We start from the raw sequence: 16,407 nt of genomic DNA on the forward strand, positions 1-16,407 counted from the left end.
TGCCGGCAGCGTTCGCTGCCCTTTGGGTGGGGTTATTGGCATCACCATCGCCCCAAACTCCATTACGCACGTGGTCAAGCCAACGAACAAGGGCGTTGCCCGCCCATCGTCATCAGAAGGTGGAGCCAGCGAGCCCCCACCAGCCAACCAGGGCTGAGGAGATACCAACACAGGCATGGCGCGCATTGATCTTGAAGCGCGTTATAAAAGCGCCCGTGCAAGCCTTTTCGAGAGAGATGCGTAAGAGTCCAGTTGAGGAGAAGCTGAGAGAGGGTTTTGAGGGAGGTGCGCTGGACCAGAGGCAGATTCTGCGGAGTAGAAAGGAGCGTCGGAGGCGGAGGACGCATGAGACAGCTGCCGGTGTGAAACCGAATACGTGGAGCTGCCGGCTCCTGGCTGCCAGCCCAAAGCGGTGCTGTGTGCTGGGTTTCGCCTCGAACCCACAAGCGTGGACCAAAGCGCGAGCTTGAAGCCGAACCTCGACGCCACCATCTACCTGGACCCTCCTCTGCCGACCCATACCATCCCTGCCATACCATCCTTTTGTGTATGTGAGTTTGTCTTGTTTGTTTTGTCCCTGGGGTTTAAGTAAGCCTGTATAGATAAGTAGAATTGCACTGTGTCCTCCTCTTCTGTCATTATTTTCGTTTCTTTCCTTCTCCTTGGTTCCTTTGATTGTGTAAATAGTAATTAATAATAAATCCCTGTTCTTCCTACCTTTGCTTTCCTTTCTTCACATCCGTTCATCTTTGTGATTTCCCCATTGAGCACCTGTGGCACGATTTGGCCAACGTTGAGGATCGGGTTTAATTTTTGCTTATGGTTCGAGCCGCGGGCTGCTAATCCGCTCGGCAAATAACATCTTGTCCGCGGTCTCGAACGGGGTTGCTCACCTGCCTCGTAGAGGGAGCTGGGCAGCTTCAGGAGCAGAGATGTCCAGTGAAAATAAAAGGGGGATTAACCCCCCTCTTGCTAAGGGGAAGAGCCGTACTCCGTTTCCGCAACAACTTATACAATAATTAATATATAATTAATATTAATATATATAAGTGCATGTATGTGCATGTGCACCTCTATGATCCCGGTCATTGAGGTGATGACTAAGTCGACTCCAGTTGAATGTACAGCCGCAGGGTGCGCCGAGCCAATGGCGAGCACAGAGTAGCAGTGGAGAGCTGCCCATCGCCAACACGCTGAGCAAAAAAGCACCCGCTTCCTTCACAGTCACACCAACCTTTGGCTGATTGTTTCCCAGATAGCCCAAAGGCAAAATGGCCTGCGGGAATCCAAGAGAGAAGACAGCCATTCAAGCCATATTTATATGTCACTCTAAGGTTATTCAAGTTTGAGGCAACCAGTAGCTCAAGCTGTCTCAAACCTGAGTGCATTTTTAATTTTGCTTCAATCGTTTCTTCATCCACCTTATTTTGGGGAGAACGGGGCAATTTTAGATCCCCAAGGACTTTCTCCAATCCAATCTGCCTCCAGATAAATTGGCTGTCTGCCAATGTCATACCAACCAACATGATCTCATTCATGATGAAATGAAAAAGAAATATCTATGAAATTAAGCATACATAATGTTAAGAAACATAAAAATATCACAACATTATAAATATCACAGGACTTAACTTCACTTGACGAAATATATAATAATAAAAGAGAATGTGTGTATCTCCTTCAGAACGCCAAAAGCATGAAACATACGGCCCTTAACTCTAAGGGATGTACACTAAGGGATATATTTGTGGTTGTCATTGTGATGTATTGTGTGTTTGTATGTGTGTGTGTCGTTGGTTGCTATCTCAATATGCGGGTTTCAGAATGTGGAACGGAGCCCTCTCAGGTCACAAAGTATCAAACTTCATGAGAGAGAGAGAGTGTGTGTGTGTGTGTGTGTGTGTGTGTGTGTGTGTGTGTGTGTGTGTGTGTGTGTGTGTGTGTTTATGTATGTATGTATATATATATATATATATTTATATATATATATATATATAGTTGCGGTTTTGAGTCTGTCAAGTGAGTTTAATAAAGGTTAAAGTCTGTCCCCCATAGTTAGTCACACAAGCAACATGTAGCCTCGCGATAGTATAGTTATGTCTTAGTATTTGTGAGCTTAGTTCCTCTCCTTTGTTAATTCTGCGTTGAGTAGGAGCCAGGAAAATAGGCCCTACTGCCACCGATCATCCTACGTCTGTAGCCTCAATCCCTTTTGCGGAACGTTGGTTCATATTGGGCGAGTTAACACGAGGCAGGCAGAGGAGGATCGGGGCGGAGTCGAGGTGGAGCGGCAGAAGCAATGACGGTAAGCACGAGCCGCCAATCAGAGCTCGAGGGTGGTGGCGGCGGCGTGGCGTCAAAGGGCGTGGTGAGAAGAGTCTGGTGAGTTCCAGAAGGTTTGGGGGGCGTAGCTATAAGAACCGCTGCGCAAAAGCCCTTGACAGGACTAGCAGAGGAACGCCGGATAAGCGCTGTAAAGGACTGCTGCCTGATGAACTTGACCATTGCATGAGAACGCGCGCGCTAACCAGCTCGAAAGGGTATTGAAGTGGAGGAGTTGGTCACTACATATACGCGGGCGCAGCCAGACACACTTAGAACGAATAGCACATTTGAGACGCGCGAGTGAACAAGGCTGGGTAACCGCCAGCTGCGCTTAAGTCCGTCCGCTACCGTTCTGCCCCATCATCTGCTTGTTCGACAGCCGCGCTACGAGTCCCTGCCTTCACCTGCCACCATCTTCGAGGGACGTGCCGGGGACCGTGGAGAGCTGGACGAGGACCATCTCTGGACGCTTTGGGGAACACCTGCCCATCTGCAATCCCCTGTGTGAGTGTGAGACGGGCCCATTGTCCAAGGGATAAGTTAAGACTGCTTAAGGATTGCTCTGTGTCTCTTCGTCCTTGAACTGTATATACGTGTGGGAATAATGAAACCCTTGTTCTTTCTTTCTGATTCGATCGTTCCTGTGGTTTCCTCAATTGACTAAGCGTGGCACGAATAAGATCGCTCCAATCGGGTTCCACTGAGTAAGACTGCGCGGACCACGTGTACGCAATCCGCTCGGCATACTCAAACCACACGTGGTTCGTGTGAGGCTTGTTTCCTCGCTCCCAGGGCAGCGCGGGTACTTAGGTACGAGCAAAAAGTAGTCCCGAAACCCTACACCACGTGTGTCCGGGAGGGACGTAATAAGTCTCGGTTCCGCCAGGCCCAGTAAAGACAAGGGGATTAATCCCCCCTTGATAAGGGGAAGAAGGCCGGCGTTGAGAACCGTAACAATTGGTGTCAGAAGTGGGATTTGGAACCTGGGACAAAATTTTTAGACAAAATTTTGGACACCAATTGTACATATTGGCCATAACAATTGGTGTCAGGAGTGTGGGATTGGACCCGGAGTGCGCTTCACGCACTTGAAATTGCGAGTGGACGAAATTTAGTTTTAAAATCCAAAATTAAATTCGTGCCATGGCTAGCCAAAGCGATCAAATGCCGGTGGGGGTAGAAGAGGAGGTAGATGAGGAGGAATTAATGACCCAGGACCCACAGGAAGAATTGGGAGAAGAGGAGGACACAGATGAGGGTGCGGCAGTAGGTGAAGAAAATGGCGGCGCCTCGCACGTGGCGGCGGAAGCCGGGCCCGCTGTGCAAGCCGTGTTTAGCATCGAATTACTCATGGTTCAAATAAAAGCATCCCTGAAAATGGAGGGGGACGAATCAAGAAGGGAAATGAATGCAAAAATGGACGCAATGGGCGACAGAACCACCCGGGAATTGGATGAGGTGAAAAAGGGGCTGGAAAACAAAATGGACACCCAAGGTAACAAATCCACCCAGGAATTGGAAGAGGTGAAAAATGAATTGGAAAGCAAAATGGGTGGCCAATTGAAAGAAATGGGGGGAAAATCCACCCAGGAATTGGAAAAGATGAGGGTGGCGTCGAAAAAGGAGATAAAAGAAGCAGGGAAGGACATAAGGCGCAAGCTGAGCGAGGAGGTTGCAAAGGGACGCAACGGGGTAACGCTGTGCGAGGAACGCGTGGCGAGCGGGGTAGAGCAGAGCGTGACTAAGTTGACCGAGGGAATAGAAATCGCGACTCGGGGTGTGGAAAACCCGACGGCCATCAAATTGGAAAAAGGAATTTTATGCGCACCGGCGGTCGTCGAGGAAATAGAAGAAATAAAATAAATAGTTGAAATTGGGGCCGAAGAGACGGCAGAGAAAGCAAATGAATCGTGGGAGGAAAAATTGGAATGTACTCAAAGTCTGCATTTGCACCGTGATGTCGGGATTGCTAGCCCCAGTAAAGGTTTGCAGGTGCTGGCGGAGAAGAAGGTCCCTAAGGTGAGCGGGAATGTGTATGGCGGGAAAAGGTTTTTGGCGCGCTTGGGATCGAGACGCAACCCGGGCGCTTGTGGAAGGTCCTTTGTGTGGTGTACGCGAGCGAATGGCATGCGTGTGTGAAAGAAGTGTGCACCGGAGCGCGAGTGTATGACGGAATGTGAGTGGGAAGAGTGCGTCGGAGCAGAGTGTGAAACAGAGTGTGCGATGGCCGAGGAGAGTGATTGAGAATGCACACCAGAGTGTGTTGTAGAGAGTGTGCAGGAATGCAAACCAGAGCGTGTTGTAGAGAGTGTGCAGGAGTGCACACCAGAGCGCGTGATTGGTGAAACCATACAGGGCAGGGCATAATGGAGTACGTAACGGAGGGGTGTACGCGAGGGTGTGCGATGGCCGAGTGTGTAAAGGGGTATGTGAGTGGTGTGAGTGCACCAGTGTGTGTGCAAGGGAGTGTGATAATGGAGTGTGTGAATGGCGTGAGCGTGCCTGGGTGGTGTGCACCTGAGTGTGTAAGGGAAGAGTATGCATGGGAGAGTGCTGTAACAGAATGCAGGGAGTGTATGGGAGGCGCTGGAGCGCCGCGTTTTGCGAGTGTGGAATGGGTCGCGTGTGGTGAGAACGCGGCCCGAGCATCGACGCAGACCGGGGTAGCGTTTAGCGCGACGTATAGCCGACGTGAGATATCAGTGTGTGGTGTGCTTTGTGTGCTGCGGGGATCGGCGGGGATCGTTGCCGCGGCGGTCTCACAAGGACCGGCGTGCACGGTTCGCGCCGGGCCCTGCCCTGTATGGTCGGTGCCGCGTCGTGGTGGTAAAGGCAATCGGCACGGTTCAAGGGGGGGGTAGGAGAGTTCGGAACCGTGCCCCCTGGCGGCTGCGGTGCTCCGACCATCAGCGGTTGGGCCATCGTGCGTGGGACCGCAAGGCCTCGCACATGGATGGCGCTTTGAACCTTGGCCCAACCAAGCCTCCTCCCCTGGATCGAAAATGCTGGACGGACCCAACCCACAGGCGACCAACCACCCGTATGCATCGCTCTGCTTTTCGAAGCCGAGCTGTGAAATTGTATTTCCGCACAGAGAGGCTCAAGTGTAGTGGACGGATAGCCATAGTGTTGGCGAATGGTACCCTGCGTGGGGGAATGGTGGTTTCACCATTCCTCACATGTTTCTGGGGCTCATGAGCATTAGTTTAGGGGGATGGCAGTGACCTGCATATGGGGGGACCAGCGATGGTTACTTCCATGGCGCACCGAAGCTAGCCGTGGGCGGGCTAGGATAATTGTTAGGGAATCAGCAGACAGTAGGGACAAGATTTAAGTAGTGACATTTGAACAGGTAGAGGGGATGTAGAGAGATTAGGTGGATGATAACGACGAAGGGTGTGCTTAGTGTAAGGGAAGACGGGGAAGCACGAGTTTTAGGGGAAGTAGTCAGCCAGATGATGCTGTGTGTGTGTGTAGTAGTGTTTGAGGAATTGAGTATGGAGAACCAATGGAGTTGTGTTGGAGTGTATGGGAAAAGGTGTAAGAGCACAAAAGGTGTGCAAGAGATTTTGTGTGCGAGATAAATGGTGTGTGATATAAATGGTGTGTGGAATGCTTGGTGTGAAATAGAAGGTGTGGAATGCATGGTGCGAAGGAGTGAATGGGGGGAGATGGACCCATTCACGAATACCCGGGGTGGGTAGTTTCAAGACAGGTAGAGAGCTTAGGTAAATTGTTTGGATATTGACACCTGTGGTGTGCGAAGTGGCATGAAGTGCTTTGGTTGGGTGTATGAGTCTATGAAATGGCTGGGTGTGTGGGCTTTGTTGGTGCATATGGTTATTGGAGCACTCCGCCACTGGTAGTCTATTGGCCAGGTGAGGCCGCAGGTAGGCTCCGGGAGCCAGTTATGGTTGTGAGTAGTTGCTCAGTGGGGCCCGAGGATCCAGGAGGAGGACCCGGGTAGCCCAATGCCAGAGAGGGCATCAGAGGGGTAGAGTGCCAGGAGGGGTCTTCCCTGGTTTAGGTAGTCACAGGAGCAGGTAAGCTCAGGTGGCGACTTCATTGGCGGAGGTGCGCAGGTAGGTAGACCTTCTAGTGGAGCCACACGAGCCAGCCCCAAAATTGTGCAAAGACACAGTATGAAAAATTGGGGAGTGAGACCCAAATTCATAGGGCACCGCAGAATGGTCAATGGGGGATTCGGTTTTTAGAACCACAAAGTGTAAAGATGGCCAATTGGTAGGGCATGACCCCGGGTAGTGTAAGTGAATTAATGTCATTAGTGTAGTTAGGATTTGAGGAATTCCCTTCGCGCCATCCACATCCATTCACCAAGGATGACGAACCTCCACACCAGGTCTCTGTGAAACTATTTGAGTGAGTAAGATGCATCACGACGTAGAGTGACAATGTGTTTGTTCCATTCCTTCCTTCCAGGGAGGGATTGGAAGACGAATTTGGAATTAGAGGGGGATATGGGAGATAGAATGTCATGACGAATTTGTAAATATAAGGAAGGGCTAGGGTACTGTAGTGTAAGCCGACGTTGGGGGGTACAGACGGTTAGGGACGAGTCTGCTCTGCTCGCTCCTCCGCACCCCTCGCGTTGCATTACCTTGAATTGATGTGTACCTTTGCGCCCTTTCTGCTTTGCTGACCGTGCTTTCTCTCCCCCCCCCCCACCCCTGGACCCACATTGGAGGAGGAGTTGTGCAGCAACATGGAACTGTACAGCTGCACCTTGCTACACCTGTGTAGCACCCCTGCTACACCTGTGCAGCTGAACTGCGCAGCATTTTGCTGCCGTTTCATTGGTTATAACTTTGCTGCACATGTGCGCACTTGCTGCCACAGACGCTTTGCTGCACATTACCACATTACACATTATGGACCACAGGTTTTGTGGCCTTACACTTTGCTGTGCAGCACTTTGCTGCAGACTCCCCTTGCATCTTCGGACCACTTGTTTTGAGTGGCATCAATGTCACGCAGTTGGACCACATAGGGTTGGCCCTGCTGGCAAATAAAACGAACACGTGTTTTGTACATTTTTATTATTGGTGTGCTAGGAAAGAAGAACTGTAAGTTTTTTTTGCACACAGAAGATGCAGGAAGAAGAAGATGCCGGACAACAGCAGCAAATGTGAATTGTGAACTTTTGATGACTGTGTATTTGCGCATTGCTGTGCTTTTCTCCCCTCCAATCTTCTTTCCAAAAAGGACAGGTCCTGGGTCATAGAATTGTAAATAAGGTTAGGTATTGTGCTTGTATATAAAATGCTGCCCAACGGCTTTATGTTTAGTTTGAAAATAATTTCGCAATTCGGTTAATTGTGGGCGTGATTCTGTAGTTAGCTACTCAACGCAGTAGGTGGGACATATTTAGTGTTTTAAAACTGTCGCACACACGGGTTAGAATAAATGTTAGGGGGCACCACATCGAAGTGTCACACGTAATTAAAAGTTAGTCCCGACTCTTTCTCAAAACCGGTCGTTCCAGTTTTTGTAGGTTCGACTCGGGGACGACTGACGAGGGAGGGGGGCAGTGTTGCGGTTTTGAGTCTGTCAAGTGAGTTTAATAAAGTCTGTCCCCCATAGTTAGTCACACAAGCAACATGTAGCCTCGCAATAGTATGGTTATGTCTTAGTATTTGTGAGCTTAGTTCCTCTCCTTTGTTAATTCTGCGTTGAGTAGGAGCCAGGAAAATAGGCCCTACTGCCACCGATCATCCTACATCTGTAGCCTCAATCCCTTTTGCGGAACGTTGGTTCATATTGAGTGAGTTAACACGAGGCAGGCAGAGGAGGATCGGGGCGGAGTCGAGGTGGAGCGGCAGAAGCAATGACCGTAAGCACGAGCCGCCAATCAGAGCCGGAGGGTGGTGGTGGCGGCGTGGCATCAGAGGGCGTGGTGAGAAGAGTCTGGTGAGTTCCAGAAGGTTTGGGGGGAGTAGCTATAAGAACCGCTGCGCAAAAGCCCTCGACAGGACTCGCAGAGGAACGCCGGATAAGCGTTGTAAAGGACTGCTCCCTGATGAACTTGACCATTGCACGAGAACGCGCGCGCTAACCAGCTCGAAGGGTATTGATGAAGAGGATATGGTCACTACATATACACGGGCACAGCCAGACGCACTTAGAACGAAAAGCGCATTTGAGACGCGCGAGTGAACAAGGCTGGGTAACCGCCAGCTGCGCTTAAGTCCGCCCTCTACCGTTCCGCCCCATCATCTGCTTGTTCGAGAGACGCGCTACGAGTCCCTGCCTTCGCCTGCCACCATCTTCGCAGGACGTGCCGGGGACCGTGGAGAGCTGGACGAGGACCATCTCTGGACGCGTTGGGGAACACCTGCCCATCTGCAATCCACTGTGTGAGTGTGAGCTGGGCCCATTGTCCAAGGAATAAGTTAAGACTGCTTAAGAATTGCTCTGTGTCTCTTCGTCCTTGAACTGTATATACGTGTGGGAATAATTAAACCCTTGTTCTTTCTTTCTGATTCGATCGTTCCTGTGGTTTCCTCAATTGACTAAGCATGGCACGAATAAGATCGCTCCAATCGGGTTCCACTGAGTAAGAATGCCCAGACCACGTGTACGCAATCCGCTCAACGTACTCAAACCACACATGGTTCGTGCGAGGCTTGTTTCCTCGCTCCCAGGGCAGCGCGGGTACTTAGGTACGAGCGAAAAGTAGTCCCGAAACCCTACGCCACGTGTGTCCGGGAGGGACGTAATAAGACTCGGTTCCGCCAGGCCCAGTAAAGACAAGGGGATTAATCCCCCCTTGATAAGGGGAAAAAGGCTGGCGTAGAGAACCGTAACAATATATATATATATCTGTTCCGGTCGATTTGGGTTCGATCCGACGTTCGATCTGATATATATCTGATCCGACAATATATATATGTATATATATATATATATATATATTGTTAAGGCCCATGGTTCGGGTCAACTATGAGGAGGTTAGCCTCCGTTTCCTCCAGAACTTCCCGGACCTGTGGCTGCCGTGCACGAATAACTTCGTACTTCGGCAGGTTGCAAACCAGCAACTACAAGCGCCAATTGGTCTGTCGCGCGATAGTTACCTGTACGACGTGACGGTCCCAATCAGGGAACGTACCTATGTACCTTCCCTCTGGCGGTGTACCACTTTCTTTTGTTCCTGGATGGAAATTTAGACGGCCGAGCAACCGTCGGTACCCGCCGGGCTAATGCTAATATTTTTACGGCCGATCGCTAACTTGGGTGCGAGCAATGGTGGACCAATGGAAGAAAAGACATTCACGGACAGAGAGAAAAGGAAACGTTTAATGATTTGATTTGTTTACAAATATTTACAGTGAAACTTATCGATAGGAAAGAAAAAGAGACAAGAGGCAGAAACCTAGCTTATTCTACGCCTTATTACGATCACAACAAATAAACACGACATGGGCCCAGCACACATTCATGGGGCAGGGGGAGGGGAAAACAAACGTGGAAACCTGTTAGCACAAAGATCCATGATGTTCCAGATGCCTCCCCTCGCGATGCCTTTTGTCCTGAGCTCACCAACGAACACCAGGCCAGCAAATGGCAGTCCCCAACACGAGCAGGTAAAGAATCTCAGGAACTCAGCAGAGCGAGTCGTCGGAATCCGTGCATAGCGAGTGTGTCGGGAACCGTGCAGAGTGAGTGCCAGGGACACATGGATTAAGCACGTCATGATCTCGTGCAGGGTAAAGAATACGTCGTGGCCTCATGCAGAAAGTGAGTGTCGTGCACACGCGAACTGAGAGGGAGTCCGGCAGCCAGCAGAGAGCAATGAACATGTGCAAAATAAGCAAAGTCCAAGGCCTTTTTGTCGTGTACACATGCAGCGAGAGGGAGCAGGGAGAGTCCGGCCAAGAGAGCAATCACTTGCAAGGTGAACAATGTCCAAAGCAAAGAGAGCAATCATGTGCAGAGGCATGTGAGATTGTGAGAGGGTCCGGCCTAGAGCGGATGCACACGTGCTCTGCCAATGGAACCCAAAAGCCAAGAGACAGGAATACAGGCATGCACTAGGTCAACAATGTTCATAAACCAAGAGAGAGTAATGCAGACACGTATTGAGGCCTGTGAGAGGGTCGAGCCTAGAGCCCATGTGCACAGCCAACCAAGTCCAAAGCCAGGAGCGAGAATAATGCACGCACGTGCTAAGTGAACCCGGCAGAGAGAGAGAAAAAACACGTGTGCAAGGCATTTTGTCGAAGGATTTCTGGAAAGCCGGAAGAAGCAGCCAGGTAAGCTGGAAGAAGCACGTGTGGGCCTTACAGTTGCGGTTTGAAAAAAGAGAATTGACTGGGATTCTGGACGCCACCTCGGACGTCTTTTCTTCCATGCTAAAAGCTCTTCCATAAGTCTTAGAGACTGCAGAAAAAAAAATTCTGCCATCCTACCACAAGAATGGCTGAGTATGCCCTTCCAATTGAAATCGCTAAATTTACTCTGTGCAGCGGTCAATTTACTTAAGTTCTGCACAGAGGTTTTACTACATTCAGAAAACAAAGAACATGGATTAACAAAAATCAGGGAGAAACTCTGGTATTTTCACTGCTCTGGGCCACATGAAGAAATAAGGTGTTCTCGAGCAGAGTGTATTTGAAGAAGAGAAAGTGCATGTTTGTATATCCATTACTGAGTATCCGATGTGATGTAATAGGACACCAAGAGCCAGACAGCGCTTTAAATAGGAGCTGACATCTAAGAAGACACATGAAAGCAAGGCAGCAATTTCTCAGAAAGAAGGTTCCTCATGGCAACAACCTTGGCTGCAATTCACCCAGAGCAATCATTCTGGGCTTCTGGATGGGATGTGCTCGTATTGCACCCACACCTGGCCTGGAGTGGGGTGGGAGGAAGGGAGGAAGGGAGTTGCATTTTCCTTCTGCAGCAAATTCTCATTTTCTGTCCTCTCTCCCCTGTTCCTGCTCCTCGATGCCATGACACAGCCTATTATTCCCTGAGGCACTCTCCAATGTTCACCTCCTCCATCAGCTGGTTGTGTCAAGATCTACCACATCTGTGACTGCTCACCTGAAAGCAGATTAGATATCGATGTTTGAATCATTTCCATGGTATCTTGCTTCAAGTGATACTTCTCTTATTGATCCTTAGCAATGGATTGATAACGATGTTGTCTGCTTTTATTCGCTCCAGGGAAGCTACAGTTACTTGCACAAAGGACACAGCAAAGTTAAACAAGCTTAACAAATCCACCTTAAAGCTACCGATGAATAATATAATTAATGTGAATCACTGAGACATTTACAAATTCCTCGAGCTGGAATCTCAAAGCAAAACCCCAAGACGTCAGAGACATAGAAACAACTCTTACAAATCAAAAATAATTCACAGTCTGTGTTGCTATACGCAAGGAGTTGAGAAAACTATAAATATGTATGTTTAAAAACAAGTTGGCTCACCTAAAGATAATGGATAAAGTAAGTTGCACATGCAGAATGCTCAATTTGCCCAAACGGCTCAGTAACAAAAGACTTCGTATCACTCACAACACCAGTGGACATACAGTCACGTAAAAAAGTAAGTACACCCCATGTAAAGTTTTGACTTTTTCAACATATTTCAACATACAGCTATTTGATCTTCATTTCAACAATATTGAAAGATAAAGGTGATATAATATAACAAATATCAAGAAACATTTACATTTTGTAGTCCATTGTATAATTTAAATAAACATAAATGCAAATTTCACATGTGGAAAAAGTAAGTACACCCTTGGCTCTAATAGGTGGTATTGCCCCCTTTGGCAGAAACAACCTCAAGTAGGCGTTTCTTATAACTGCCTACCAGTCTCTGACATCGACTGGGAGAAATTTTTGCCCACTCCTCCATGCAGAATTCTTTCAGCTGTGCGATGTTTGAGGGGTTTCTTGCATGCACAGCTCGTTTCAAATCCCCCCACAACATCTCGTTGGGATTTAGATCCGGGCTTTGACTTGGCCATTCCAGAACCCTCCATTTCTTTCTTTTCAGCCATTCCTTGGTGGATTTACTGGTATGTTTAGGGTCATTGTCATGTTGCAAGGTCCACCTTCGGTTGAGCTTCAACTTTCCAACAGATGGCCTAACATTATCCTCAAGCACCCTCTGGTGCAATGAAGAATTCATAGTGGATTCTATGATAGTGAGCTGCCCAGGCCCTGATGCAGCAAAGCTGCCCCAAACCATAATATTTCCACCACCATGCTTTACAGTTGGTATCAGGTTCTTGTAGTCAAATGCTGTCTTTGGTTTTCGCCAAACTTGTCTTCTGGTACTGTGGCCAAATAGCTCTACCTTTGACTCATCTGTCCAGAGCACATTGTTCCAGAAGTGCTGGTTTTGCCGAGGTGTTTATTGGCAAACTTTAGTCTTGCCCTGATGTTCTTTCTGGACAGCAAAGGTTTCCTCGTGGCACACCTCCCATGTAGATCAAATTTGTGCAGCCTCTTTCTAATGGTAGACTCGTGCACTTTGACATCAACAGTGGCAAGAGCTACCTGTAGCTCCCGTGATGACATTCTGGGGTTCTTAGAGACTTCTTTCAGCATCTTGCGGTCTGCTCTCGGGCTGAACTTGCTGGGGCGGCCTGGCTTGAACAAGTTGGCAGTTGTTTGGAATCTTCTCCACTTGTAGATTATCTTCCAGACAGTCGAATGATTGATTTCAAATTGTTTGGAGATCTTTTTAAATCCCTTCCAGACTGGTAGGCATCTACAACCTTCTTTCTGAAGGCCTCCGAGAGCTCTTTTGATCTAGGCATGGTGACACCGCACCCTTCAACAACAAAGAGCAAACCAAACTAAATATCTGAGGTTTAAATAAGACAGGTTCCTCCAAGATCCTTTTTAACGATGTTCTAATCATTTGCCCCTGAGCTGGTGCACCTGATTGTAATTTTAGGTATATGAAGTAGTGATAAATGTAGGGGTGTACTTACTTTTTCCACATGCGAAATTTGCATTTATGTTTATTTAAATTATACAATGGACTACAAAATGTAAATGTTTCATGATATTTGTTATATTATATCACCTTTATCTATCAATATTGTTGAAATGAAAATCAAATAGCTGTATATTGAAATATGTTGGAAAAGTCAAAACTTTACATGGGGTGTACTTACTTTTTCACGTGACTGTATATAAACCATAGATTTGTCCACGAATATCCATAAACAATGGGCAAAGAACAGTGTGTGTGTGTGTGTGTGTGTGTGTGTGTGTGTGTGTGTGTGTGTGTGTGTGTGTGTGTGTATGTATATCTTACTATAATTCACCAAATGTCCGTCTATCCGTTCCCAGGTACCGCAAAAACGGCTTAACCGATTGCAACGAAATTTTGGGTGGATTATCCTGGGACCCCCTGGAGTAAAATAGGCTATATTGTTTTTCCAATTTTCCAATTTTTCCAATTTCCAATTTTTTTTCTGAAAAATTTTGGTTTTTCCAAACACGATGAAATAATATTTACCGATATGAACAGTGATGTGGCTTTTATTGAAATTCTACAAATACTGTTTAGATTTTGATGATTTGCATGTGATATGATTTAACGGATGTTTAAATAAATCGTTTAAAATAAAAAAAGCGTTCAATTTCTGATATTTTGCCTTTTCATTTGGGCCTCCCAATTGAAGGCCCGCCCCTAGGGCGGGTACCGTTGCTAGTATATATAAATGTTATTTTATTTTATGCATCCGCCCCCGAAGGTGGCCAGAGGGCATTATGTTTTCGGGTTGTCCATCCGTCCAGGCTAAACCTCGTTTTTCTCAGCAACCATATGTCCGATTAAGACAAAACTTTCAGGGTAGGAATGACACACATGCAGAATGTTTGTATGATAATTGTGACATCATAGGTCACGTGGTATGGCAGCCATCTTGGAATAAACGCAGATAATTAAAAAATATTTCTCGGAAACCGCTGAATGGAAAAATGTGAAACTTGGCACATTGTCAAGTACTCCCAATGGGGAACAAAAGGATGATAATGATTACATCATAGGTGAAGTGGTATACCAGCCAAAAATGTTTTAATCTAATTCCTTATCCTAAAAATCTGAAATTGCATGCACATGATCTATAACCCATTTATATTGAAATATTAAATTTATGACATCATGGGTCACATTGTTTGTCAGCCTTATTGGATTTAACCTAAAACCTTAAAAAAAACACCTTCTCCCAAACCACCAAATCGATTGACTGGAAACTTTACGTGTGTCATTGACTAGGCATGGTGATTAAAAGATGATCACGAAAACATCATTGGTTACATGGTGTGGCAGACATATTGGATTGAAGGAAAATATTAAATAATTATATCTCTGAAACCGCTTACCATGTCAATGAAAAACTTTACAAATACCATCTAACACCATTGTTGCATATACTGTAGTTTGAAAATGATGATGTCGTCGGTCCCGTGGTTTGGAAGGCATCTTGGATAGAAAAACGAACCTTATCCAATCAACATGAAACGTTACAAACGTGATCCCCTACCCATACATATGCAGAGTGTACATTTTAAGGTCATACGTTGCGTGGTGTGGCAGCCATATTAGCTTGAAAGCCGATATTTAAAAAAAATCCTTTCTCTGAAACCGCTTCACCGATCAATGTGAAACCTGTCATAGTTGGTAAAATGTGATACTTGAAAACAGCTGAAGGGATTTAAATCAAACTTGTTTATTTTTAGGACAGGGAACGAGGGCATCTACCCTTTGTGGGACTACGCAGAGGCATATTGGCGACACAGTCGCATTGCTCTAGTTTCTAATTAATGTCATTGATGTGCACTAGCAGAGTACCTACCCAACGGGTGATCTTGCATCAAGCGTGCAACATGTTCATCTGAAACGTACCTTTAATTGGGTGGTGTATAGGCAACAGACCACTGCCTCAATCACTCCAGAAAATAAAAATTAATAACCCAGGTTGTGTTTATGAAGCAAAAACATGCATACTGCTTTTGTGCGAATATAATACATCGTGCTTATATAGCTCAGATAATTTCAATTGCACTGGCAGACAACAGAAGCCTAAAGCCTGCTCATGGTGCCTATCAGCCCTGACTTTTCGATATTTGATGATTATTTTAACAGTCTCCTTGGTTATTAGCCGCGTCGCAGACGCTGCTCATAGAGTGCCCTCTGCTGTTGTTGTTGTTCTTCTTCTTCTTGTTCTTGTTCTTGCAGAGAAGACAAAACCTCAAAGCTCCACCCATTCTGGGAACCATAGCTCCACCCATTCTGGGAGACCCTTCATATAAACAAATATCCACCATTTTATTAACTCGCATAGCTTTGAGGCCTGTTTTGTAGGCCCGTGGTGTCTTCCTCTCTCACACAGTTTTATTTTAAATCAAATTCGATATATCATTTCATTTTTCACAGTCGCTAACATAGTTTTAGACTCGGTTGAAAAAAAACGGGAAGAAAATCCGATGAAAGTTGCCCTTTATAGAACGAAATGAATTCTCAAAGGCCTGTAACTTCAAGTCCATTGAGATATTTTTTTTTTAAATCGCGGCATGGTCAGTCATACACCGCCCGAAATAAGAGATGGGAAAATGCCGATATATATATATATTTTGTTTAAATCGCGGCATGGTCAGTCATACACCGCCCGAAATAACAGATGGGAAAATGCCGAGATATATTAAAATTTCGTCCATTTGATGACAACGTCACGATGATGTATTTAATTTATACGTCGTCACAATAATGTGGAGAGAGGAGCATAGCTTCGTTCACGTGTCGCCACACACGGGAAATTGCCGAGATATATATTTTTTAAATCGCGGCATGGTCAGTCATACACCGCCTGAAATAACAGACGGGAAAATGCCGAGATATATTAAAAATTCGTCGCCACACACGGGAAATTGCCGAGATATATTTTCACTTTGCACAAAAATAACATCAAGTAATCGAATCAATAGGAATGTCCTGTGCCTATAACATCGACGTTATAGGCACAGCTGCATCTAGGCATTGTGTAACATCGACGCGGCTTTTGTTTTAATTAAAACTTTTTGTACTTGTTTT

The 16,407-nt window shown here is 46.7% G+C and overlaps 1 protein-coding gene across 1 annotated transcript in view; it reads right to left on the bottom strand.

The window, feature by feature from the left end:
* GPR149 (G protein-coupled receptor 149) overlaps window positions 1–16,407 on the bottom strand; it is a 216,244-nt gene that overhangs the window by 160,628 nt on the left and 39,209 nt on the right. The window contains exon 2 of the mRNA XM_078781085.1: window positions 1,072–1,276. Within this exon, the coding sequence (XP_078637211.1) occupies window positions 1,072–1,276 (205 nt within the window). The remainder of the gene's footprint in view (window positions 1–1,071; window positions 1,277–16,407) is intronic.

This window comes from Myxine glutinosa, chromosome 6, assembly GCF_964187855.1.
Source record: "Myxine glutinosa chromosome 6, kmMyxGlut1.1, whole genome shotgun sequence".
Lineage (NCBI taxonomy): Eukaryota > Metazoa > Chordata > Myxini > Myxiniformes > Myxinidae > Myxine > Myxine glutinosa.